A 27,062-nucleotide genomic window follows, 5' to 3' on the forward strand; every position below is an offset into this window, starting at 1 on the left:
TCTCCGTATTTGGTGGTGACGGGCTCGAACCCCGGTCTAATCAAGAAGCATGTGCTAGGCACTGCTGCTCCTTCCCACCTGGCTACGGAGGCGCGCCAGGAAGTATGATATAGGCATATTTATTGACTTCAGAGGAGCATTTGATTCCTTACGGTTGTAAAGTGTTTTGAGCAGCTTACTCCAGGTTGAGTGTCCTGATAACGTGTATAGACTGAAACGTGACTATTTTGTCAGTAGAAAAGTAATGATTAAAATAAGTATTTAGTCGTAGAGAAGAACATAAATAGAAGAGTTCCACAGTGGTCCATAATTGGGCAATATATTTGTGGAACCACGTAATGAATGAGTTGCTGGTACAAGAATGGGGAGATACTGTCATTGTAGCATATGCAGATGATGTATTAACAGTAGTGTATGGGAACTCAAGACTGGAAATAGAGGGAGAATAAGAGAAAGCATTATTGAAAGTACAGGAGTTGGGCTGAAATTGACAAATTCACAAATCTGCTTCAAAGTCCAAATGTATGATATTGAAATGAACGTTAGTAAAAATGGGTAGCCCACTGTAAGGTCGAGAGGGCTTGTGCTACCTTGGTGTTGTGTTAGATAGAAAACTGAGTTTTCTGCCCTATAGCAGGAAACTCAGTTTTGCATCTAATCTTTTTAACTTTAACTTTTTCCCTATATATGAGGGAAAAAGTTCAAGTTAAAAAGATTTATTGGAAATTAAGGAAAATTGTAAAAATTGATTGGGGAATTAAAGGGAAAGCTCTTGATATGTTGTGCAAATGTATCTTTATCCCCATAATGACATATGCTTGTACAAGATATAATAAGAAATTTGATTGTTGTTCAGAGGTGTGCCTTCCTGGGAGTGACACGTGCTTGTCGGCTGTCTTCAACGATGGTTTGCAGCTTATAGCTGGCCATAAGCCAATATATTTAATTATGGAAAGAACCTTGAGTGATATGACCAATAAAAATAAGTCAATCTCGTTATTTTGGAGTTAAGATCTTGTTCGAATCTTGGAAAACATATGATAAAAGTGATGTTAAAAAGGGGAGGACAAGGTTTGAAGAGGCTGCTTATGATGTTTGGCAGGCTCGTTGGAGTGGTTCTGAGAAAGCATGTGTGACATATAGATTTATTCTAGACGTTAGGAAAACAATTCAGATGACGCAGTGGCCTGGACTTGGGTTGTATCAAACAGTGGTGTTAACGGGCCATGAATTGGTAATAGTAGAAGATGGAAGGTGTAGGTGTGGATTATTGAAAATTAGTGAGCATGTAAGAATGGAGTGTGAATTGTATCAGGTCCTAGAGAGGATTTGAAAAGAATGCTAGGAGAAATCTCCCTCATTGAGTTATCGAAGCGTTTTGGAAATGTTATATATTATAGTGAGTTTTTAAGATACGTTGTAGAGATTTTGAAAATTTGTTTATAGATTATGATTTTAATTGGAATGGGTATTTATTTGTAAATAGTTGTAAATATGTAAAGTTGTAAATAGTTGTAAATGTGTAAAGTTGTACATATGTAAAGCTGTAAATAGTTGTATATATGTAAAGCTGTAAATAGTGTAAATATGGGGGTGTGAATATGTGGACATGTGTTGTGTCTTATTTAAGGCGGCTCCTAAACGTTAGTTCATTTCTGCCATGGTTCTCTGTGATGATATACAAAATTCTGTAAAATGGCCAGAAATGATATGTTTGCGTAGCACTACACAAACCACACTGTATTCTCAGATTTGTAGTTGTTTCTGGCCACTTAGCTACCAGGAAGCAGTAATCAGCAGGAAGGCTGTTTCCCAGTGAATATATATTTTATACAGGTTTTGTGTGATACTTAAAACGAAGGTATGATTATGAAGATTTAAGAATAAGTTGATAGAGACCCGTCTCTTTGTTGTATGGATGGAAAGTTAGTTATCATATGTCTGAAATATTTTTCAGATGATAGTGAAGGCCAAGAGGTCGTATTTTAAATTGACTGTTAGCGTTGTTGGACTTTTGTTCAGGGAACGCTTGTGGTGTTTGTGATATGATGATGATGTCTTCACCGTGTCTCTTTCTGTCTGTCTGTCCGTACGCCTGCTTATAACAACTTGACTTCCAGTGGGCAGATCTTCAGAATTTTATATTTGGCTCTTTTTGAAAAGTTTGTTAAGCCATTCCATTACAGTCAGATAAATAGAAGTCTGGAAATTATTATTTTCTTTTTTTTTGTTTTTTCATATATTTCAAATATTTATATATTGTATATTTTAGCCGAAACAATGGATATTGTTTACTGTGTACGATTGGATAGCGTAAATGCGCAATATGTCAGATTGTTGTTGTTGTTGTTGTTGTGTTTAACGACACAAAGGCTACTTGGGCCATATTGTGTCTTTCTAATGGTGAATATTCAATAATAACTATATTTTATGATATATTCCTATCCAGTTTAGGAAAGTAAATAGTTCTTTTTTATTAGGATCATCTCCCAGAATCTGCATTAAATTTATTGATCTCTGCATATTAGTAATTGATTTAAAAGTGTCTAAGCGGATGTTTTGAAATCGGGGACAGTCCACTAACAAATCGCGAATGGTCAGTTGTACTTGACATGATGTACATTGTGGAGCGCATTCATTAGTTAATAGATAGAGGTGAGTGAGATGAGTATGCCCAATCCTTAGCCTTCCTAAAATTGTTTCTTCTCGTCTGCTTTTCTGGAAGCTGGAGTGCCACAGCTTTGGTTCTGGTTTTATTTGGTACAATTTATTTCCTGGATGGCCTTTCCAGATTAATGACCAGCTATTATAACATGCTTTACGGATAATATGTTTGTAATCAGTATATGGAATTTGAAAAGTTTGCAGAAGAGTATTATCTGGTTGTTTGGCTGAAAGATCTGCTCTTTCATTTCCTGCTATCCCAGAATGACTTGGAATCCAGCAGAAAGTGACAGTTTGGTTTGACTCATTACACACAAGTAATTTAGAATGGATTTGTTTTATTACAGGATGAGAGGAGTTGCTATTACTATTTATGGCAGAGACAGCACTGAGTGAGTCAGTGTATATTAAGGCAGACGAAATTAGAAGTTGAGTAATGTGACCTAGAGCCGAGTTAATAGCATAAAGCTCAGCAGTGAAGATACTGCATCCTATGGGTAATGAGACAGAAGCGGTGAATGATGGAAAGATAGCTGCAGCGCCTACTTGGGTCTCAGTTTTTGATCCGTCTGTATAGATCTTACAGGCCTGTGAATTGGAAGCAGAGTGAGTTTCATGTAATTGTGCAATATTGAAGGGACACAAGGTGTTCTTTCCCCACTGTTGGAAATAGTCATCGTAAATTGCAGGGATATTTGTCCACGGTGGATCAGGCGGTGTTATGTCCCGATGTATATTGCCGATCTCAATATTCCACGTTTGAGTTAGTTCTTTAAGTCTAAGTGCAGCAGGTCTGTTTTCATTTGGTTTACTGTTGTAAAATGAGTCCCATTCGGTATTGTAAAGACATCTCCAATTCGGGTGAGAGGGAAGACTGCGGATTTTTGCGGCATATATCAAAAGCAATGTTTTCCTCCGAAGATGTAAGGGAGGTTCATGGGCTTCAATGTAAAGACTCTGGACTGGAGAGGTTCTGAAAGCCCCTAGAGAAACTCGAAGGGCACTGTGCTGGATGGTATTTAATCGCTCTAAGGTACTCTTCCTTGCAGAGTCATACACTGGAGAACCGTAGTCCAAGCGAGACCTGATGAGAGCTCTATAAATTTGGATAAGAGTATGCCGATCAGCGCCCCATGACATAGATGGCACACACCGAAGGATATTCAATTTCTTCAAGCAGATGGTTCGGAGATAGGCCACATGTGCTTGAAAGTTCAGTTTTCTATCTAGTATCAATCCAAGAAAGCGGACAGTGTTAACCAGAGGAACCGACACATTTTTTATCTTTAACTCAGGATCAGGATGAAATGACCGGAGTTTGCAGAAATGAGTGGTAGTGGATTTCTGTTCAGCAAGATGGTATCCATTGCGTAAAGTCCACGATTCTATTCTGTTTAGAGAAATTTGTAACTGTCTTTCGATAGAATTCATATTTTGTGATTGGCACGATATGGTGAGGTCATCTGCATACATATATACTTCAATAGTTTTTGGAAGATCTTCCAATATATTGTTGACCCTAATTGCAAATATCGTTGGACTCAGTATTGAACCCTGTGGGACGCCCTCTTCTTGAATATGAGATATTGATAGGAAGTTTTGATATCTGACTTGAAAGGTACGTAACTTTAAAAAGTTCTGAATAATTTCAGGTAGATAGCCTCTCAACCCTAATTGATGCATATCCTTGATAATACCATGACACCATGTGGTGTCGAATGCTTTCTGAATATCCAGGTTGACTATAACTAAATGTTGTCTCCTGATGAAGGCGTTACGTATGTTAGATTCAATTTTGACAAGTAAATCTAGGGTGGACCTGTTTTTGCGGAAGCCATATTAGTGGTCAGAAAGCAGATTTTGTGAGTCTAGAATCCAGGTGAGTCTCTTATGCACCATCCTTTCGAAGATCTTGCCCAAGCAGCTTGTCAATAATATTGGTCTGTAATTTTGAACTTGAGAAGTATCTTTTCCTGGTTTTGGTATTGCACAAATATATGAATGACGCCATGAGAGAGGATATGTGTTTTCTGAGAAGATCCTGTTATAAAATAGCAATAGTGTGTACAGATCAGCTTCACACAGATGTTTAAGCATTCTGTAGTGAATGCCGTCTGGTCCTGCTGCACTATTTGGAGATTTACTCAAGGATTCTTTGAGTTCAGCTATAATAAAAGGCTGGTTATATGGGAGTGGGAGATTAGTGGAAAAATTTAATTTTTTTCGTTCTTCATTAGTTTTAATTCTCTGAAAAGTAGTCACATAAGTGGTAGAGGCGGAAGTATTATAAAAGGATTCTGCTAAAGCATTTGCGATGTCAGTAGGAGAAGATAGGTCCTGCCCATTCCACTGTATTATTGGAGACTGTAACGGTAGAAATTTTCCATTCAGAGCTTGTATTTTTTTCCAGATAATCCGAGTGTCAGTATTTTTGTTAATAGTTGAGGCGTATTTAATCCAGGAGTCACGTTTTGCTTTTTTCCTAATTTGTCTTGCTTTGGCTCTTAGTTTTTTGAAAACTATAAGGTTGGCGGTAGTGGGGAATTTGCGAAATTGGTTCCAAGCACGGTTTTTTTCTACTTCCGCTATGGTACAATCTTGATTCCACCAATGGTTTTGGTGTACCCGCTTGCTCTGTTTGGATCTTGGAATAGAAATTTCGGCTGCTGATAATATATGGCTGGTAATGTGTTCGGTTACGTCATCAATATGTTGTTGTTGTACATACTGTTTGTTTAGTAGGACACAAGTAGAGTAGTTTTTCCAGTCTGCTTTGTGGAAATTCCAAGATAAATGGGCTTTCGGGCATGATACGACCTGTGTTTGAATTGAGCTGATGATGGGAAAATGGTCACTGTGGAATGGATCATTCAACACAAACCATTCCATACTTGGAAAAGAGATGCTGAACAGATAGATAAGTCTATGGCAGATGTTGTACCTGTAGGTAATTGAATATGAGTTGGAGAGCCAGTGTTTAATACAGTCAGATTATGATTATCTAGGAATGTTTCAATTAATTAGCCTCTCTTATCCATAGTGGAGGATCCCCACAATGGATGGTGACCGTTGAAATCACCGAGTAAACAGACAGGAGGTGGTAGTTGTGTTAAAAGGCTGTCAAGTTCAGTCTGGGAACAAGGATAATTAGGTGGTATATAAACAGATGCAAGAGTTAATGATATTCCCATTGCTATCCGAACTGCTACCACTTCTAGGGAGGTTACTAGTTGGAGATGTCTTGATGGCATGGTAGTTTTCACAAGAATACCTACCCCTCCACGAGAAGAGTCAGAATCCCTGTCTCGCCTAAACATAGTATAGTTTTTGAATTTGAGTGAAACTTTTGGCGATAAAAATGTTTCCTGTAAGCATACTCCTAATGGGTTAGTTCGTATGAGTAAATCATTCAGGTCATCTATATTACTGCGTAGTCCTCTGCAGTTCCATTGAAGGAATTTGTTCATTGATTGGGTTTATTTGAGGAAGATTGATCTGACTGTTTTTTCTGAGGTTTCTGTCTATTTTGTTTTGATTTTTCATTTCTGGGAAAGGTTGGGCGTCCTGTGTCCATGGTATCATTGGCATGTAGTTCTAGTACTGTGTCTTCGTCCTCTGACTGAACCTCCATTTCCATGTTGCTATGGCGTGGTTTCGTTGTCTTTTTATTTTCAACACTAACAGATTTTGTTGTTTCGGGCAAGGTTGAGATATCATCAGTTGGGATACTGATTGGTGTGTTGCTAGTTTCATTAACTGTAGATTTTTTATTGTACGTTAGCAAAGTTTTGGCCCAGGTGGCAAATGAAATGTTTGGTTCTATGGAGACATCTGTTTGAGTTGAAATTGACCGGTTATTTTTAGTGACCGATGCGTATGATCGGCTAGGCATGGTTAACAGAATTTGCTTCCTTGCTTCTGGGTATGTGACTTTATGCTCCACCTTATATTTCTGGATTTGTTTGCCTGTTTTCCAAAGGTCACATGCTTTAGAAAAGGCAGGATGGCTTCCTTTACAGTTAGGGCAAGTAGGAGTGGTAGCTGTACAGTCACCTTGGGAATGCTCCTTAGAGCCACAAATAGGACACACAGCATCGCCTCGGCATGCCGTCTGAGAATAGCCATACTTTTGGCACTTAAAGCAGCGAATGGGATTTGGGATGTAGGGCCGAATCTTGCAGTTTAAATAACCTGCTTTAACAGAAGATGGAAGAGTCGGAGTGCTAAATCTCAAAATGATGGACCTGGTTGGTAGTAGGTTGCCATCTTTTTTGGTCATTATTCTCCGCGCATGAGTCACTTTTTGTTCCCTGAGTTCTTGCATTATCTCTTCTTCTGACACAGATAGCAAGTCCCATTCGCTGATAACGCCTCTAGAAGTGTTAAGGGTGTTATGGGGCGTAACTGTCACTGGAATACTGTTAAATGATGTTAACTTTAACAGATTCTCTGAGTGAGTTGTCTTAGAAGTTTCAATTAGAAGGTCTCCAGATTGGAGACGCTTAACCATTTTAGGAGATCCACAAACCGATTCCAAACATTTCTGAATAAGAAAAGGCGATAATTTGCTAACAGGTTGCGTGGATAACGAGTGCATTATAAGAAATGCCGGCACGTCTTTATTCTGATTTTCTGTCCTTAGTCGCTTTGGACGATTGGAGTCATGGTCAATGTCAGGAATTTCTGACCTTGAGCTCAAGGGCTCTAACAGTGTATAGTTACTTATATCCATGTCGGCTCCTTTTGGCCCTGGGGGTTCGTCTTTACCACCCAGGTTACCGGCCCCGCCACGGGGAGGCAGGAGCAGTGCCACGAGGTGACCAAGCGGCTATTAGTTGTGTTAGTAATAAAGAAAACGAAACAGAAAGGTTTCTTTCCTATCTGGGCCTTTGCCTACTTCTTGTAGAACAAAAGAGCTACTGAAATATAAATGAAATATGAGAAAAAACGGTATTCAGAAATAAACAGAATATATACAATGGCAAAAGCTCTTTAGATAGCTGGCTTTGGAAAACGCACTGAGATCGCTTGGCCACGGAACGCTTGGCACCCGGGGCCAATATGTCAGATGTACAGAAAATAAATAAATAAAAATAAAAAACACTTCATATATGAAGTGTTTCTTTTTGATGAACTCTTTTTTTTGTTGTCAGATAACTAAATTTATGAATTATTAATAGGGATGAACATTTTTTTTTTCAGAAACTAATCTCTGAGATACTTGAAATCACGATAATACAAACCTCCTTAAAATAATGATAAACTTATTTTGTGGAATTCGCTATTTGTTTATTATATTAATCACAGCAGAAACGTGAAATGCGCTCTATCTTTTAATTTTTAACATGTAGGTTAGTGCAAAAGCATCAAATTAAACGTAGCCATCTACCAAAGTAGTTAAATTAATTAATTAAATTGGTATCGTTTTGGTCATATCTCATATTGTGAATGCCTTCACAACGAGTTGCCATCGTATTGTACTACCTCGAATAAATAACACTTCACCAGTGGAGAAGACTACAGTTATTTATTCTCAGGGGATACCACCACCCAGACGGCACCGTTTCAAAGCTTGTTGGCTTGTCTTCGGTGGGTGGGCAGGTACCCTGGTGTTGCAATAGTGACAACCCAGTTATGAAGTATAACTTCACAGTATGAGAGATGCCTGATCCGACTGCCCACAAGCTTACCTTAAGCTCCTGAGCGCTCAGGGACGCTCGTGGGGCGTGCCTCTCCCCCAGCCGGGGGACCAGAGAAGAACCTCTTCAGCGCGCCCCACGAGCACCCCTGAGCGCTCAGAAGCTTACCGAAGGTAAGCTTGTGGGTAGTCAGTGTCTGAGCACTCACCGTCTTGCACTAAATATCTTAAGAGTACAATCCTAAATACTTGAGTACGGTCGTTTCACTGAAGAAGATTTTTATTATTGAATTTTCATGTTGACATAGACAAGTAACTAGCTATATTTTAAAGACTATACTTTTTCTAAGTTTCAATGAACATCTACACGAAGTTTAATTAAAAACACCAAAATTGCAACGCTTGAGTTCAGTTCTTTCTTTGAATTTTCGTACTAAAAAAAAAAAAAAATCTGAGAATACAGTGTTGGTACAGATAAGTAAAGAGCTCTCTTTGAGTAAAAAGCATATGTAAATTCTTTCCTTTATTAGTATTAATACAAAGAGGAATTTCTTGGAGTGTAAAGTTTGGTTCCTATGAATTCTTTGAGGTTGGGTAGTTTTTTGCTACTAACATTGCTCTTATGCTGTGTTTAGCATGAGAACGTCTCAAACTTCGAAAGAAAGGTTTTTAGGCGAGTTTCGCAAATACATTACCGATGTCAGTAACCCAATTCTATTGTAATTAAAAACACCAAAATTGCAACGCTTGAGTGCAGTTCTTTCTTTGAATTTTCGCACTAAAAAAAAAATCTGAGAATACAGTATTGGTACAGACAAGTAAAGAGCTCTCTTTGAGTAAAAAGCTTATGTAAATTCTTTCCTTGATTAGTAGTAGTAGTAGTAGTGGCATGTGATGCAAGAAAGCAAATGTATGAGCCAAAAAAAAAAAAAAAAAAAAAAAATCACACCATTCCCTCCAAATGCCTGTCCAGTTCCTCCTTAAATTTATTCAACCTATCAACTTCCACAACGACAGATGGAAGTTTGTTCCAGCAATTAACCACCCGCTGGCTAAAGGCAAATTTCCGCACAACTATTCTACATCTGTCTTTTCTTAATTTGAATGTATGCCCCCTTAGGTTCGTAATCTGAACAAGTGGAAGGATCCCATCAGAATTCAGCGTGCTCAACCCATTCAAGGCCTTATATACCTCAATCAGATCACCCCGCAGATGCCTAGTCTCCAGCCACTGCAATTAGTATTAATACAAAGATATATGTAGACTATAAAGCGTTTAGGGCGCAAGCCTCAAGCTATGGAAAAAGTCTAGACTATGTATAAGTATAGTGCGAAAGCATCAATAATAGATAGCCAAATCTGAATGAAGAATATTAGCCAAGCGGCAAAGATATATGTATTAATTAGATTGCATGCTTGTTGCTGAAAAGTTTTTTTTTTTTTTTTTTTTTTTTTTTTACTGAGCACCGCTCAAACTGAGACTGATTTAAAACGTGAAATTGAATGTTTCCCTGAAGGAGACCATCCACTCAATAATGTTATTTTTTAACGTGTTTTACCTGGTTTTAGAGGGTCATTCTATGAAGCCAAATGGATAACGCTATCCTCTGTGAGTAAGTGAACAAATAACAGGAAAAATATTAGGAAATCATAAGTTCTGGGATGGGGTCTTCGACGTTTGCTGCCCTAGATTCGATGATGGGGTCGTGTAACCTCTGCTTGGTCGGCCTATACCTTAAAATGTTTTGTATAAAAAGGACACCATATGTTGTTAGCTCGAATTTTTGGTTATGTCACGAATTGGCGGACATGTAAGTAGTAATTTCACATATATGTATTTATTTTTTAAGTGTAACTCTAAGCATAACTTGTGAGACGAATGACATCTGTTTTAAATACAAGGGAACGTATTTCAGCCTACGATTGTTTTATTTAGATGTCGTTTGGTTAGTATTAATGTAGATAAGAGTTTCTTCTTTTGAATCTTTTTAGACTTCCCTACCCCATACATGCATTAGAATGTATAATTCTTTGAGGTTAGGTAGCTAAGTAATTGTATGTTTTTGAATAGCACCTTACCTTGGGATAATAGCCTCTATAACGTTGCTCTTTTCTAATTCATAGATAACGACTGCGCACATCGCGCTGTTTTACGACTGGAAAAAGGTTTCTAACCGCATACATATTTTGGTTCCTATCACTTCTGTATTTTGGGATAATAATAGTCTCTTAACATAAATCTTTTCGAATCACGATTATTACTATTTAAGGGAAAAAGGTGCTACAAGTACCCAACTTATTTTTGAAGAGCATCAATAGAACTGAAAGTATTACCTTGGGATTGTAATAGTCTGCTAAAATTGTTTTCTCTCTCCACAGATAATAACACGAAGGAGACTGTAGAAAACTGTGTACTGTTGATATTAATGATAACCGTTAGGAGCAACCCCTTGGAAGATTGCAGAAGAGAATGCATGTTCTAGGAGAAAATAATGTTTCCATAAAGCCGTACTTTTTTTGTTCGTTAAAAGCTGGAATTTTCAATTGGTGTTTGTGTTTTGACTCGGATTTCACAGAATTAAAAGTTTCTTAAGGTCTACCTATTTTATACACTTTTCTCTGGTGTTTATTTTATGTCATCTAAGGAAGTCACGTTAAAAATACTACATGTCAGATTGAGATTTACACTTTCTTAAGCTATTTAAGACAAATTGGACCCTGTAAGAGAAAAAATTAAAGTTCGTATACAAGCAAGTTTACACGCAAACAAAATCTAGCTGACGTCTATTTTTAAACACCATCTACACATTTCTTAAGATGAAAAACGAGTTCCCAGAATATGTTTAAGTACTTGGAGTCTCCTCACTCTGACGGTTTAGTTAATAAAGGGTTACACACTGAGTTTGGACGGAGTTCTGAAAAGACACATACAAGTTTAGTTACTAATAAAAAAGGGTTACCCACTATGTGTGAGGACATAGATGCCTTTTTAAAACAAACTGGTCATTAAAATAACAGGAATTTTCTGAGGCACACACAATTTGAGTAAAAAGGCTTACAAGTTTGACCAAAGACAAGGCAGAGGCAATAAATGGTTTACACACACCTTTGAGTCAATAATAAAAAAAGAGTTTACATACTCCTCTGACGACACAAGTTTGAGTCAAGACATACACAATAATAAAAAGGATTACTCACACTGACGGTTTAGTCAATAAACTGTTACACAGCAGGTGTTTGGACAGAGCTCTGAGAAGACACATACAAGTTTAGTTATTTTCTAAGGCACACACAAGTTTGAGTAAAAAGGCTTACACACTCTGATGGTTTAATCACACCATATGAGTCTGGACATGTCTTATCTGAAGACACAAGTTTGAGTCAATAATAAAAAGCTTACACACTATGAGTTTCGGGGTACAATCCTGGAAGAAAACACGAGATAGTAGGGGAAGGCAACTCAAGGTCATTTCATCACAAGAGATAGTAGGGAAAGGCAACTCATCACAAGAGCTGGGAGGGTAAGGAAAGGCGGCTCAAGAACTACAACTCCGAAGACACCACTGAAGACGTCAGAGCATGTGATGCATTTGTTGTTAGGGGGAGGGGATGGATGTTTATAGTGCATTCTCCGGGGTTCTCTGTTGGAGGAGGCGCGGGTTGAGATTTACACTTTATTAGGATATTTAAGTCAAATTAGACTAGTTGGGATTGTAAGAGCAAAAATTAAAGCTCCTTTGGTATTTGTGATTTTTTTCTAAGACACACGGCACCTCCTCTGTAGAGCTCCGACGGTTTACACAGCAGCTCCTCTGAAGACACACAAGTTTAGTCAATAATAAAAAGGATTACACACAAGTTAGTTCTTTGGGGGAAGGCAACTCTTAATTAAAAACACAGTCTCTGATGCCAGAGAACAGCAATGGGAGTTCGGCTCGGGCTCGATGGATGTTTATAGTGCATTCATCTGTTGGAGGAGGCTCGGGGTCAATAGACGTTTATAGTGCTCTGGGAGAAGGCAACTCATTATTAAAAAACACAGCCTCTGACGTCAGATGATGTAATGGGAGGTTGATGCAACTCCGGCTCGGGCTGGATGGATGTTTATAGTGCATTCATGTGGAAGAGGCGCAGGGTCAATGGACGATAGTAGTGCCGAGTGGTGAAGTCAATATGAAAAATTGGGCCACTCGAGTGGCCCAATTTTTCATATTGTGTGTTCAGCGGCCGTATAAGCAGCCACAGTAAACTCTTGTAATGTTGTCCTTATGACACCACCATTGTTTGGTGGTGTCATAAAGGCAGCATTACAAGAGTTCACCGAAAAGGTGGTGTGGGTAGTAGGACGAAATCCTGACAGTAATCTGTAATTCTTTAAGAAATTAAGGGCAGATTACAATGCATGCAGGTTTAAGTGTTCATTATTTCATCAATTTTCAAAGTCGTTTTAGTTATTTGGCTTCTTGGGATTTTATTAATTTGTATCCCAGGTGGCCGTCCTGGTTTGTACAGTTCTTGAGCCAGCATTGATTTTGAAAATATACTTCACGGAATTGGAGAAGTTCAAATGGCAAATAAAATTTGGGAAAATTATTAAAGAGTGTCACTGTCTTGCATTCACTCTATGGAAGAGTCTTGTAAAAGAGTGAAAATAAAGTGCTTTCTTTTTTTCAACGATCAATCCAAGGCAAAATTCTTCTGGTAGTGAAATTATTAAGATTGTTTGTAAATTTTCTTTGCCCTTATATTACGCAAAATTCAATTATTCTGGTAAAGCATATTATTTGAATGATAAAGTATATTTGACGAAAGTGCTTACGCACTCTGTTGTTAAACGAAGACTCAACTTCATACCTGATTGTTCCTATAATCGTACCTTTCGGCAGTATTCTGTCGATGGTGACCATTGTATCCGCCCATAGCATATACTATATCATCCACGACCGTTACACTCACGTAGCACCTGAATCAGTGAAGATATTTCAATCAGAATAATTCAGAATCAACTCATATTTTCAGTTATTAAATAAACTCCATTTTCCGATTACTATTCTTAAAGACCAGCGAAGATCAGCTCGTAATAAAATTACTAGCATAAGAGCGTTGATTTAAACTGAAGACTTCAAATATTATAACTTAGTTGTATTTTATAAAAAAAAGGAGAAAATACACTAATGTCAATATGGAAATTACACCTGGAACCCACGAGATGAGAGGCGTTCATACTGTGCTGTTGAATCTTATGTTAAAGTGTACTGAAATGCTATGCTATGCTATGCTGTTACTCCCACATACACTTGCCTGAGCTTTCTGCTATTTTCAGACTTTTTAGCTAAGAAATTTTGATTTTTTCTGATTTACTATTTTTGTATATATTAATCACAATCGATTTTCATGGGATATGTATGCAGTTCACAAGTCCCGCGTTACACCAGCGAACACCCTCTTTAAAGGGGTGTGTTGTCTGTTCAATTGCAAGTGGTCCTTTAGAGCGGCTTTACTGTTAAATCTCCAAGTTAATAGTCAAGTTTCAATTTGGAGAATGTCTAGAAACTATTTACCACATTACATTGACTCAACAATGAAATTCGAAGAGGAGGTGCCCTGGTTTGGGTTACTTTTCGTGATTCTGACTAGGGCCGTTGGTTGTAGCGTTGAAAACTGAATTCTACGCCGTATGACACTTTGAACAGTTTCGTAGTATAGACACTCAGTCCTGTGAAAATGGGCATTCAAATGCTAGCACAATAATACTCCGTCGGAAGGCCTGAGGTAAGGGATATAGAAGACCAGTATTTACTTCGACTGCACCGATTGCGACTGCATTGGAGTAATGTCTCAAAAGCCGGTTGTCTACCATTGTGAAAGTCTCTTTGAAGAGTCGATGCTTTCACCTAGCTTAAAGGTGTCCACAAAAAAACAAACCAAGTTCCCCCGGTCTTAGCACATCAGAAAAAAAAAAGAAAGAAACAATGTCATATTAGGGTGACACGAGAATCATCCACGGGTATTATTCTAGACGGGAAACCTTCCTGCCCCACCCGAGACTGACTAACTCAATGGAATAATAAAAAAAGCCAGTAAAAGTTCCTCGTGCCATTGACGGGATTCAAACCGGGGATTCTTCCACCCGGTGTGGGGAAGATGGTGATTATAACTACTGTGCTACCCGAAAGCACACGGATAGCGTTGACGTACCTTGCGCATTTATAATCTTATGTATCAAACTATTATATTAGGCCACCCGAATATTTAAATTCATATGCCGTGCTGTAGTCTTATGTCTGTTAATTGCGTGTGTTTATGGTCGATTTGTCTGTTTTGCTGGACGAAAAACCTGTTTCTGGGAGGGGGGACCGACTCCTGAGACCGACTAACTCAGCGACGGAGTGAAAAAGCCCATTAAAGTTCCTCGCGTCATCGAACCTGGGTCTTTTCCACCCGGTGTGTGGAGGACGGTGTATTTTATACACCGTCCTCATGTATCGTCCCTACTCATATTACCTTCATTATTTACTGACTTCTTCCCGCAGTCATCCAAAAAAGCCTTGGGGGCGCCAGGGTGCTCGCTGGCACTTTGTTGGGACCAATGCTCTAAACTTTCTCACTCTCCTTCTTTTTAGGATTTTTTCCCTCTTCTCTAGTGAGTTTGTTGGAGTGGAGGTTTTCCGAGCTTGTTTCCCGTAGCAATTGCGCCAACGGAAATCTTGCCGCTTAGTTTCCCTGGATAGGGCTAGGCTTTTGATTCTTATTTTATTTTTTTTTCTCATTCTTATTTTAATTTTCCTTATATGCAGGTAGCAGTTGGTACCTCACCTTTGTTTCTGGTTGCAGGTGCAACTATCTCTTCAACGTGGCATAACACGTTTTGATTTTACATAAATCATTAATTTCAGTTTTTTTTTTCCCGGAAACTGTTATTCATCCTGAAAAACAGGCATAGTACGCCCAATTTATAGACACGATACACGAGCTTATCATAACCTTAGTTGCTTAGGTGCAAATTCAAAACAAACCTAAAAATATATCAAGACGACAGTTTGAGTATTGTTTACCGGTATTTATAAAATGTTAATAAAATGACTGAAATCACAAAAATGTCATTTAAAAATAAGTTGAATGCAGATGCCTCGAAATCCTGTATTGTTCACATTTTGTTCACCTCGCACACTTCGTGTTCATAATTTAAATCTCTGGTTTAATGTATTGAGCAATGACCCAACTTTTTGTCCATAGGCGTGACTACTTTTGGAATTTATTGTTTTCTGTGTTTAGAAACATGCAAACTGCTAGTAGCCAACGCTCATTTCAGGTGTTCAGGTCTACAGAGCATGGCTGCGGATCTGTACTAAACTTTGAGATTTTCGAGGAACACAGTTGTCACAGCTATAGATATATTTCTGATGGGTCATTGTTCATATATGAGTTCTTTATTCCATGCTGAAGGAACCTCAGCACCTCTTGATTAGCAGGATCTTAACAAGTTCATTGGCATGTGAACTATTGAATGGTAATTCGATTTCTGTAGGACTGTCGTCAGTTCTCGGTAACTGGCATGTAGACGCAGTCTTGTATATAATCTCTGTCAGTAGTAGTTTGTGTTAAGTCTCATGATGTCAGTTTCGCTATCGTGAGACTTCACACAAAAGGTTATAGTGCAGGGCGGGTTTTTAAGGAGGTGGCACGGCGTGAGTAACTGTGTACTTGAGTTGACTGCTCGGCTACAATTTATCAAATGGACCGAGAATCTCCTTAGCGGTAGCAAAAAACAAATTCGTTACTCTGGATTTTCTGTTTCATAAGCAAATGCAAGGTTATTTCTGATGTGTTTATTCAGGTGTGGCCTGCTTGTGTTTTGGAATGGATTGCACTGTATTTGGTTCCATGCCTTAAGAATGACAATGATCTTTTATCAATGATCTCCCATCAGCGAAAGGTAATTGATAACCCGGATTAGTCTTTCTTTAGAAATGGTGACAAGTGTGAGGGCATCTTGCGAAAACTGTTTAGCAGGCTCTTCCTGGCTATCTGGAAAGATTGTTGTTGTTAAGGCTAGAGAAATTGTTCAAGGAAGAAAATCTTCATTTTAAATATCAGTATGGTTTTAAAAGAAATAGCTCAACAGAAGATGCCATACATGATTTGATTAATTTTAGTGTAAATTCTAGTGAGAAATATGTGCTAACATTATTCATAGATTGTGAAGGAGCATTTGATACTGTATGGTATCAAAGTGTGTTCTTTTTTCATTAAGAGAATTAAATTTTCCTGATATAAATTGATTTGATATAAATTGTTATATCAAATTATTAAAAGTTATTTAATGGATAGGCAAATTATTATAAGATCCCACCATCTAACATTTAATAGAGTCATTGAACGCGGTTGTCCACAGCAATCTGTGTTGGGTCCTATTTTATGGAATCTGATCTTAAACCAGTGGTTAAGTAGAACAATCCCTAATTGTTATAACGTGGCTTATGCCGATGATTTACCGTAATTTTGTGCTTGACAGGGATACCTAGAGTAGTTTTAGAAAGTAGAATGGAGGTTATTGTTCAGTATTTGACTGATTAGGCTACATTAAACAAACTAAAAATTTCATCTGCTAAAACTGTCATGATGTTATTAAAAGGAAAATTAGACAATAATAGACCACCTCGATTATTAATAAACAGTAAACAAATTCCTCTTGTTTCCCAGGTAAAATATTTAGGTTATCTTAGATGATAAGTTATTGTTTTCACATTTGAATTATTTAAGTAGGAAAATAAAAAATTACACTGCCTCTTTAGTTAGGGTTACCAGAAAAGATTGGGAATTAGATACACGCATTTTGTATCTATATTATAAGGCTATTTTTATTCCGATAGTGTCGTATGTTGCATCAATCTGGTATGTTCGTACTGTCAATGTAAAATTTAAACAAAAGCTATTATCAATCCAAAGAATAATGTTAACTATTTTGTGTGTTTGTAAGACGGTTTCGACTAATGCTCTACAGGTGATTGCAAGGGTATTGCCTTTGGCTTTAGCAGCCGTGTATAGAGCTTTTTGTTATTTTATACGTAAGGGAAAACAAATTACATTTATGGGGATTACTAATGAGGTTTCTTCTGAAATTAGCAAACAGAAGAAAGAAATCCTGGTGAATTTAAATTATGGCAGGACCGTTGGGATTCCAGTAGTACTGGTAGGGTAACTTATTATTATTATTAGCAATATGGTGCAAGGAAGCCTGAGGCTTTTGCTGCACCAACCAAAAAAAAAATTTCTGAATTACCCCAGAATTTTTTTTTTACCCCAGAGAGAGAGAGAGAGAGAGAGAGAGAGAGAGAGAGAGAGAGAGAGAGAGAGAGAGAGAGAGAGAGAGAGAGATTGCTGGTTTTATCCAAGTATGGAATGCTCATATTTGATTACGGAACATGGTTCTCTAAAAAGTAAGTTGCATCAATTTGATTTAGTGGAACACCCTTACTATGTTTGTGGAAGGTTGGAAACATGGGATCATATCTTATATGAATGCAATTTGTATAAGGAATTAAGATTAGACTCATTTAATGTGGTACCTAATTTTATTAGGGGTTCCGAATTAATTTGCAATATTCACCGCCAGAATTAGTAGACCCAGGCTCGACTCCTCGTGCCAGAGATGGTAACCAGGTGGAATTTGCCCAGTGGACTACCACCTGGTGGCAGAGTAGCCTGTTTCACTTAACAACACATTACACACACGTGTACACACACTTACACTAACAGGCCATTTATGAGAACATGGTATTATGCCTACATGCTAAATTCGTGGAGATGGATGTATGTCCGGGTGCCACTCTTCGACAGTTAAATACATACATACATCTTCCCGGCTATCGTGGTTATTGGAAAAATATGAAACTATAATCGATCCATTACTTCGGATAGCGCGGCTGTGGAAACTCACCTTACCTGTACGGAAAGGTGCCTTTCACTATTAATGGTCTTACTGGTGTAGCTTTTTATGGCTTTTGAGAGTATGCCATTTTGCCTTTTAGGCCTCAATTTGTTTTCCACTTTTGGGTGATGTTCTGCTTATTTTCTTATAAAATTATTAATAATTAATAAAAATAGGAGAAAAAACTTTATTTTTTTATTTTCTCGATGTTTATATAAATCTATACATATAAGCGGAAGACGTGAGTATATCTAATACTTTAAATATATCACAATTTCTTTTCTTAGCGTATTATAGTAAGAATAAGGCAACAGGCAGCTCAAGGTCATTCAATGGGCCTACCCGTTGAGGAGAAGGTGACCTGCTGTTTTTATTTATACTGTTGTACACACAGATAACTGCTATATTAATTACCTGCGACAGTGCATAGGCGCAATCTCCCGCCACACTTTCGTAACAGCATTGAAGCATCGGCAACTGCTGAAGTATTCCATGCCATCAAATCCACCGATGACGTAAATGTCGAAACCAATCACAGCACATTTATGGTAAGCACGTGGTCCACCCGGATCCACCTCTTTTACCTAAATTATGGGAAAGATTGACAATATTTAGCATTTTATACTGAGCAGTATTATGAATTTATCATGTATGTGTATGCTTATAGAGACGTGTTTCTGATAGTGCTAGTGCAGATACAAAGGGCCCTCAGGGGTCTGGGAAGAAATCTGTAATACTTATAATCACAGTCTGGTAAGGCTGTGATCAGTAACATACATTACTAATTACCTGTAAAATCGAATTATCAGGTTTTTTCTTAATTGTTAGCATTAAGGTTAAATTAAAATTAAATTTAATTTAACTTTAATGCTAAAAATTGCGGCTCTCCAGTGATTATACTTTGTTTTTCAGCATTTATGTTAGGCTAATGTAAATTATTTTTCTTGTTTATACTCTGGCACGGCCCCCAGGTCAGAGGAGTTTATAATAAATCATGAATACAATCGTTAATCGTATTTAGCAGTCACGGGCTTGAACTATGGTCCACTCAAAGAGCGTGTGCTACTTGTACGCTTGCTATGACCACTCGGCTAGGCTCAAGTAAATTAAATAATATTAAAAAACAAAGCATTTAATTCTAACAAAGCCAATAATTGTTCTTCAACTTGTATTGAATTTCTATATAATTGGATATAATTACGAAAAATTTCATACCAAGTATTAATAAATGTAACGTGAAAGAAATTACAGTTAGCAAATTACTTTTATAATTCTCAAGCAATACCCAAATTAATTTATAGTTAATTTAGGGATATTTGTCTCTCATTATTATTTTTCTTCTTCATACTCAAAGCACAATTGGTAAAGCTACTCAGATTCGCGGATTTATTAAAACAATATACAATATACGAGTTCAAAAATCCCTTGGAACTTCTGCCCTCTGGGACAGTGTCGCTTCTCTCATATACTGTGTTGAAAAGGCCTGGGTTTGATATCCACTGGTAAACTAAGGTGAGAGTTGCATGGTTTTTTAACCGGAAGCTCGGTTTTCCATCCGCGAAACACGGAAATTCTCCTAAAATAAATGCTGTGTACAGATGCCAAATATTTGCGGCTTGTATACAGCCCTTGTGTTGTTCATTTTTCATTTTTAAACTCATGTTTGATCATCATTAGAAACACACATAGCAAACTGACGAAGGCATACCTGAACCGTTAAAAATATAATGAAGTTATATTTTTCCGGATAGAATTTAATTGAATAACCTCTGCATTATATTCGAACCATTGCCATCTTCAGTTTAATTTAAAATTGGGGTCATAACCTTGTTATTTTATATACATGTTTAAGACTTTGAACACTAATGGAAAGGGAAACTGGAATACAACAAAAGAGTCATATTTTGACTAAAGTTGATGTAATGTTAAGAGGGATTATACAAATAAATGATTAAATTTTCAAATGATTACAATAAGTAATTTTTGAGACATTAATGAATAATGTTTACATTATTTAAAATGAAAATCGAGTGTGTCCCCATGCTTGAATACGAGCGCTGACTTCCCTGTGCATTTGGTCGAAGAGGTATTGGATGCTATCTTGCAATATGTCATTCCAAGCCAGAACCATTGAGCCCTCATTTGAGGGCTTGAAAGTCCACATATTGATTTAGGTTCATGCGGCTTTCACGTTAGACGGGGGGGGGGGAAAGAGATCTGTTGATCTCTCGCAGGCCATGGGAGCGTATTCACTTCTTGACTGGCATTATTCATATTCTCCAAAAACGGGACGACTGAGTTTATGACATATTCAATAGAATAATGGGGCCATTTCATTTCTTCCCACAAAATTATTTTTTACGTTACACCCCACAGCTCCCCAAATCATTACCCCTGGAGTCTGCGATGTCTCTCTTTTTCTTGGGTCTGACCTTCATTCGTCCATTAGTCATCCCGAGGCTGAAACGGCTCACATTGCTGAAGACATTCATGACTATGAATAGAAGTGATAGACAAACAGTTCAGTGGGACTTGGGGTCGCAGCCCTAATTCCAGCGACGATTGTGAACTGTTCAAAGGGTTGCGCACGGCACAACAACACTCCTGTTCTGGGCATAGGCTAACCGTTTGGGAAAGACAAGGGATATGCCGGTTCTACCTTTTGTGTGTGATTTCTTCTGGAAGGTCCTGTACTATATCTTCGAACATGCGTGCTTTTCTCTTCCCGCTATGTCCACCATCGAAGAACTGTAGGCGCCCCTCGTCCAACTCGTTCAGTATCATCGCGGAACGATATTCCACTCTCTGGTATGCCGACTATCCGGCTTCTCTAGAAGTCCGTCATACAAATTTGTCTTCTCGGCATTATTCTAGGAATACAGTAAATTTTAATCAAAATTTTCTAAATACTTTTAATTTTAATATAAAGAAACAGTGATTTGATTTCAACGATAGAATTTGTGTGCGAACAACATTATATATCTCTATCTCTTTTAATACTGAATTAATTTCCCTGAAAATTATTATTTAGTTTATTTCTGTAATCCATCTTAACATTATCACTAACTTTGGTCAAAATCGGATCACTCTTGCGTGGTGTTCTGGTTTTCGTAACCTTTAGTGCTGTATATATTTGTAAGGCCGTGGTGTCATTTCCAATTCTGAATACATAATAGAAAAATGCTTATAACGTTTTATATTTCTATCCAGAAAACAAGAATTTTACGAACCTTGCATCTAAAATATCAAATCGACTATGGATGAATTAGTCCGTTATTTGTTTTTTATCTTTCTTAGATGGATTGAACAACAGTAAATTGCGAGGATTTTGTTTGTTTTTTGAAACAAATTAAAATTTCCCTTTCCACTTAAAGCATAATGAGAAGGAAATGGCGGAAAACGATATGACTCAATTAATACACGAGTATATAAGTCTTTTGGATATTGTAATTATTTCTCTTACCATAATCCATCTATCAGCTCTTGTATCATAAGTCTCAATAATACCAGTAGGACTTCCTCCGCTCCAGCCGCCAACTGCAAACATAATTTCGTGTGGTATCCTTGGGAGAGCTAACTCGGGCGTCACAACTTCACTATTTTGTTTGTAAATTATTCTCAAGTCATACATAAACTTGAGAGTTTCAATGACTATTGGCTTGCAGCTATCGTTATTAGATACAAAGGGGTGTTGTTTAACTTTCTCCATAAAGTAACCGTTGCTTAACAAGCCAAGGCGAACGCAGTGCATTAATTCGACGATGTATGTCTTCCGTTTTTCAGTATCATATTCAATCCATCGGATTACAGCCTCCCAAACAACGCTTTCTTTGGCAATATTCAAGTTTTCGGAGCTAAATATAGGAATAATATCTTCTAAATTTAACTCCAACAGTTCTTCACTCTTTTCGGCCACCTCTACAAAATTAGTCATTAAGTATCTGAAAATATACAAATTACAGTATTAACACAATAGTTAAATATTGATATGTCTATATATGTATTTGGTTGCTTTATGATCAAAAGACAGACAGACAGAGAGAGCGGGTCAAAATTTAATCCTTCTTCATCTAATACAAAAGGCGTTGGTTCTGTATAATTAGCTTTCTTAACTTCATCTACGCATGGAGCTTCTTAAGTTGTATTATTTTAACATCGTACAATTATTGTTTGACATTTTTTATTACAGTCTGCACCCGCAAGATTCAAAATGGTTTTGTGGGAAAACGTATCACGATGGTGATGAGAGCATTTTTACGATTTTTGAATGTGGAAGGAGTGAGCCCATTGAAAATCTTCGTAGGGTGGTTAGTGTGTGTGTAGTTTGAGAACTTTTTATCAAAAAGAAAAGTATATAAATGGGGCCAAAATTTTAAAATGGAAGCCATGATCTGGAAAAAAAAGCATCTTTCCTGCAGGAAAGCTGATGCCACCGTACGAGGGGATATCAAAAAGTTTGTACCCTGACCTAGATGAAACATCAGTAGAAAGATGCTGTTTTTAATAATTTGTAAATAATCAATAATAAATAATTTTAATAATAATCAGGCCTAAGTTGTCTACTTAGGCCTGACGTAGCCGAGTGGTCAGGAGCGAGAGTGCATAGCACGCGTTCCTTGAGTGGACCGGGCTTCAAGCCCGTGACTACTAAATACGATAAATATTTGTATTGACGATTTATTGTAAACTCTACTGACTGTTGTCGTGCCGGAGTATAAACAGAAAATTTATTTATTTTACATATTCAGTAACTAACATGCGAAATTTCATTCCCGTAGGTCAGTGGTTCTCAAACTACTGAAATCTTCGGACCCCTTCAAAAATCAAAAAAAGTTTGCGACCCCTATTATAACATATGCATGTATATATATATATATATATATGATCGACCGTTTCCAAAACCCCCCGGAACTGGTCGACGGACCCCCAGGGGTCCGCGGACTCCAGTTTGGGAAACGGTGCCATAGGTGATTGTACACCAGAGGTGGAGCCCGGAATCTGAGAAAGGACGCTATGGTTGACAAAGTGGAGTATCGAGCAGTGATCAAGTTCATACATTTACAGGGCAAGAAAGATCAGGAAATTGACGAAGAAATGAAAGCTGTGTATGTGCAGAATTATCCATCCTATGACTCTGTGGAAACGGGTTTTCCAGCGCGGTCTTCCAAGTGTCTTTGACGAGCCAAGAGAAGGAAGGCCATCAACATCCACAGACAGTGAGACGGTTGCAAAGGTTGAGCAGCTGGTGCTGAGCGACAGACGTGTGACAATTCATTTCATCACAAATGCAGTGGGAATTAGTTATGGGTCTGCCCACAGAATTTTACATGACCATCTGCACATGTCTAAGGTCTCCACACGATGGGTTCCAAGATTGCTGATGCCGTTGCAGAAGCAATGCCGAACGCAATATTCTCGCGAACCGTTGGATTTGTGTAATGCGGATGTTGAGAACTTTTTTGATCGGTTGGTGACAAATGACGAATGCTGGATGTTCCAGTATGATACGGAGACTAAAGACATGTCAAAGCAGTGGAAGCACACCTCCTCCCCACCTCCCAAAAAGGCAAAGACCACTCCATCTGCGAAGAAGGTGATGTTGTCCGTGTTTTGGGACAGAAAAGGGGCTATCTTGACATTACCTCGTGGTTCCACACTTACCGGAGAATACTACAGCTACAGAAATCTTTTGAAAAAGATACGCGATGCTTTGAAGATGAAAAGACGTGGGATGTTAACCAAAGGTGTCCGTCTTCTGTCAGACAATGCACCGGCCCACACGGCCGTTGTCACCACCTATTTTGTTGCACAGTGCGGCTTCGAACTATTGTAGCACCCACCCTATTCGCCTGGCCTAGCACAGTCAGACTTCTTGTTTCGAGAAATGAAGAAACCATTGCGTGGACGCCGCTTTGATTCGTTTCAGGAAGTCATCATGGTTTCAGGCAAAAAAGTGCGGACTTCTGTGATCAAGATTAAACAACTGATCCATAGATGGGAGAAATATGTTACTATACTTGGAGAGTGCATAGAAAATGATTAAAGTTCCTTTGAAGTTTCTTTCACCTTTCTAGGGCTATTATTTCTAGGTAAGGGTACGAACTTTTTGATATCCCCTCGTATTTTGGGAGAAAAATGGAGTTATTTTGGAAAGTTACATGGAATGGATAATTATCAACGGGACTTAGTAATGTGGTCTGTTTACGAGCCATTTGAAGCATGTAGTCCACACTAAACATCAAGGGTTGTACTCAAAACAGGTTTGTTCAGTGTACTGTTTTTTGACCAGTGTTCTGCAAGCGTCTCTCAAATGCGAAATATTTCATAAAATATTATCACTTATATATATAAATAAAAAGAAAATATTCCCACGTATCTATACTAAAAACAAATTGTTGTGATGTAATTTAATTTGAATTAATTTTTTTCTAGTCCACACGACAATTTTTTTTTTTTTTGGAAAAGTGAATGAATTAAATAGTTTATATATGAATTAATTTGTTTCTAGTCCACACGACAAATTTTTTTTTCTTTCATTTTTTTTTTTGGAAAAGTGAATGAATTAAATAGTTTATATAGATTAGACGAAGCCTCCGTAGCCGAGTGGGCAGGAGCGGGAGTGCAGTAGCACACGCTCTTTGGGGTTCAAGCCCCTGACTGCTAAATACGGTCTATATGCCAACTTGCACTGGACCAGCGTGGCAGATTATGGTCCATTTCCCTCAGCATGAATTGTTGAGGAGGCTTCCATCCTGCAGTGGGTTGATAATGGCTGCACTTTACTTTTTATATAGATTAGGTGCAGTAGCACTTCAAAATTTCTTTGGTTCCTTGCTGAGCCACTGAAGAGATTCTTCCCTGATTGTATCGGGTCATTAATTTCGCAATGAGCTAGAGGAGGAGGAGACTGTGTTAAAAATAATTTGTTTTTACCACAGATTTGAATAAAGAATTATTTGACTTTTGCTGTTTTCATTTGAACCATTTGTATATACTGTATCCTCACATATGTCCATTAATGCATTTATTGATTTATTATTCTCTGCCGGTGTATTCCTTATGTTCCGAAGTTCTAGAAGTATTCATATTTTAAAAAATATTATTCGTTAATGCTTATCTAAACTGCTTTTTTTAAAAATTAAATAACAATTATAATTGCAATGTTTCACTTTATTCTGTTACTGCCCTTCTAAAGTGCTTATTATTATCGTGTTTTTCGATTATAAAAATGACAAAAAATATGGCTGGGCTCTCTCTAGAAGTTGATATTAGAGTAAGCTAGAAAGCACTTTACGATTTCTGAATGTTAGTATTAATAATAGGTAATTTAGTGTAAGGAAGTTAGAGATATTTGCGCACCAATTGAAAAAAGAAAATTACCCTGTTTCCTCCTTGGTATTACTAGCAGGCCGTTGAATTTTTCCAAGCAGTCAGCATCAACTGCTCGTGGAAGCAAGTTATTTCAGTTGTGTAATTTTTATATTTAACAACTTTGTCTAAAAGAAGGCTTCCTATAATCCAGTCTCTAATTTTTCGCTCATAGTTTGAATTAATGCACCCTTTAAATACCATGAAATTGGCATTTAAAGATATTTATTAAATATATTTAAATTAATGGTATTAATTAATTAAGTTATTTATTTATTAATGGTATTTATTAAATCTCAATTAGATCCCTATCTTAAAATACCTAGTTACCAAGATATGTTTCCCACATATTTGAAATCGCTCCTCATAAGTTATGGGCACCCTTGAGCCAGTTTCACCAGATGCGTTGCCCATCTTTGAACCTTTTCAAGAAGTTCCTTACCTTTCCTTAAGTGTGACTGCCATACTCGAACACAGTATTCCACTTATAATATGTGATTCCATAATGTCCCATTCATGCTATACCGCTCACAGTTGCATTAATCATACATTATTTCTACAAGAGTATTGCTTCCTCTTGTAGAAATCATGGGGTTTAATTTATTAATCTCATGAATAAATCTTAATGCATTCAGGCAGAACGAGTTCTTACATGCATTTAAAATGCTTTGTAGTCTGTAGTTTTTATATTTCGTTCATATGATACAAGCGAATTTTATTATGGAATATTTACTTACTTGTGTGCTTTTTTCTCCATTTCTGGACAGAAGTAATCGTGCGCAAATCTCCGGATTCCAATACAGTTTTCGGCATTCATATTGTCTAGAATGAAGTGACAGCAGTCATCAATCATTCCTATAACATTGAATTGGTCTGCAGCTGGTAATAAATCAGTTACATTACCACAGTGGACGTGGGTTACTCTGGTATACGCGTATTCGATTATAAGACGTAACATGTCTGTGGAAATGCCCGGAACTGTAATTTCATAACGTTCTTGGGAGTTTAGGGTGCTTGTGAAGAGGGCACGGAAGTAAGGACTACACGCGGCCATGATGGATCTGTGAATCGGAAACACACCGCCATCCATAGTTCGAAGTTGGCCATCGCACAGTTCACCTTCTTTCCTCATTTCCATCAAAATATCCATGGCTTGAAAACAGAGGATCTGATCGGGGTTTTTAAGGCCCATCTCTCGACCGTTATTAAACTGTCAAGGAGAGCGGTGTCAGTTTCTAAAAATCCCTGGTTAATAGTTAAAAACAAAAAAAGAAACCAACCAGTTATGGTACGGTAAGTCCTTGTGGTTCTGCACGACAGTAGATCTTCAGTAACCACTACAACTGTAGCCCCCCTTGCACCCGGGCAAACGAACCACTGCCCGTCTAACCTTGCAAAGGTTTGGGTATGTTAAAACTGCGTTGCTATTGTTGATTCTTTATTTGACCTTTTTAAAACTAG

At 37.7% G+C, this 27,062-nt stretch overlaps 1 protein-coding gene across 1 annotated transcript in view; it reads right to left on the reverse strand.

The window, feature by feature from the left end:
• Window positions 1–26,751, reverse strand: part of LOC150080730 (kelch-like protein 10) — a 46,183-nt gene extending 19,432 nt beyond the window's left edge. The window contains exons 1-4 of the mRNA XM_090380798.1: window positions 26,339–26,751; window positions 21,697–22,174; window positions 18,648–18,817; window positions 13,157–13,265 (exon numbers count right to left, since the gene is read on the reverse strand). Of these exons, the coding sequence (XP_090236924.1) occupies window positions 13,157–13,265; window positions 18,648–18,817; window positions 21,697–22,174; window positions 26,339–26,751 (1,170 nt within the window). The remainder of the gene's footprint in view (window positions 1–13,156; window positions 13,266–18,647; window positions 18,818–21,696; window positions 22,175–26,338) is intronic.
• Window positions 26,752–27,062: the final 311 nt, after the last annotated feature.

Source organism: Mastigoproctus giganteus, chromosome 9 (assembly GCF_048544385.1).
Source record: "Mastigoproctus giganteus isolate SK-2022 chromosome 9, ASM4854438v1, whole genome shotgun sequence".
Taxonomy (NCBI): domain Eukaryota; kingdom Metazoa; phylum Arthropoda; class Arachnida; order Uropygi; family Thelyphonidae; genus Mastigoproctus; species Mastigoproctus giganteus.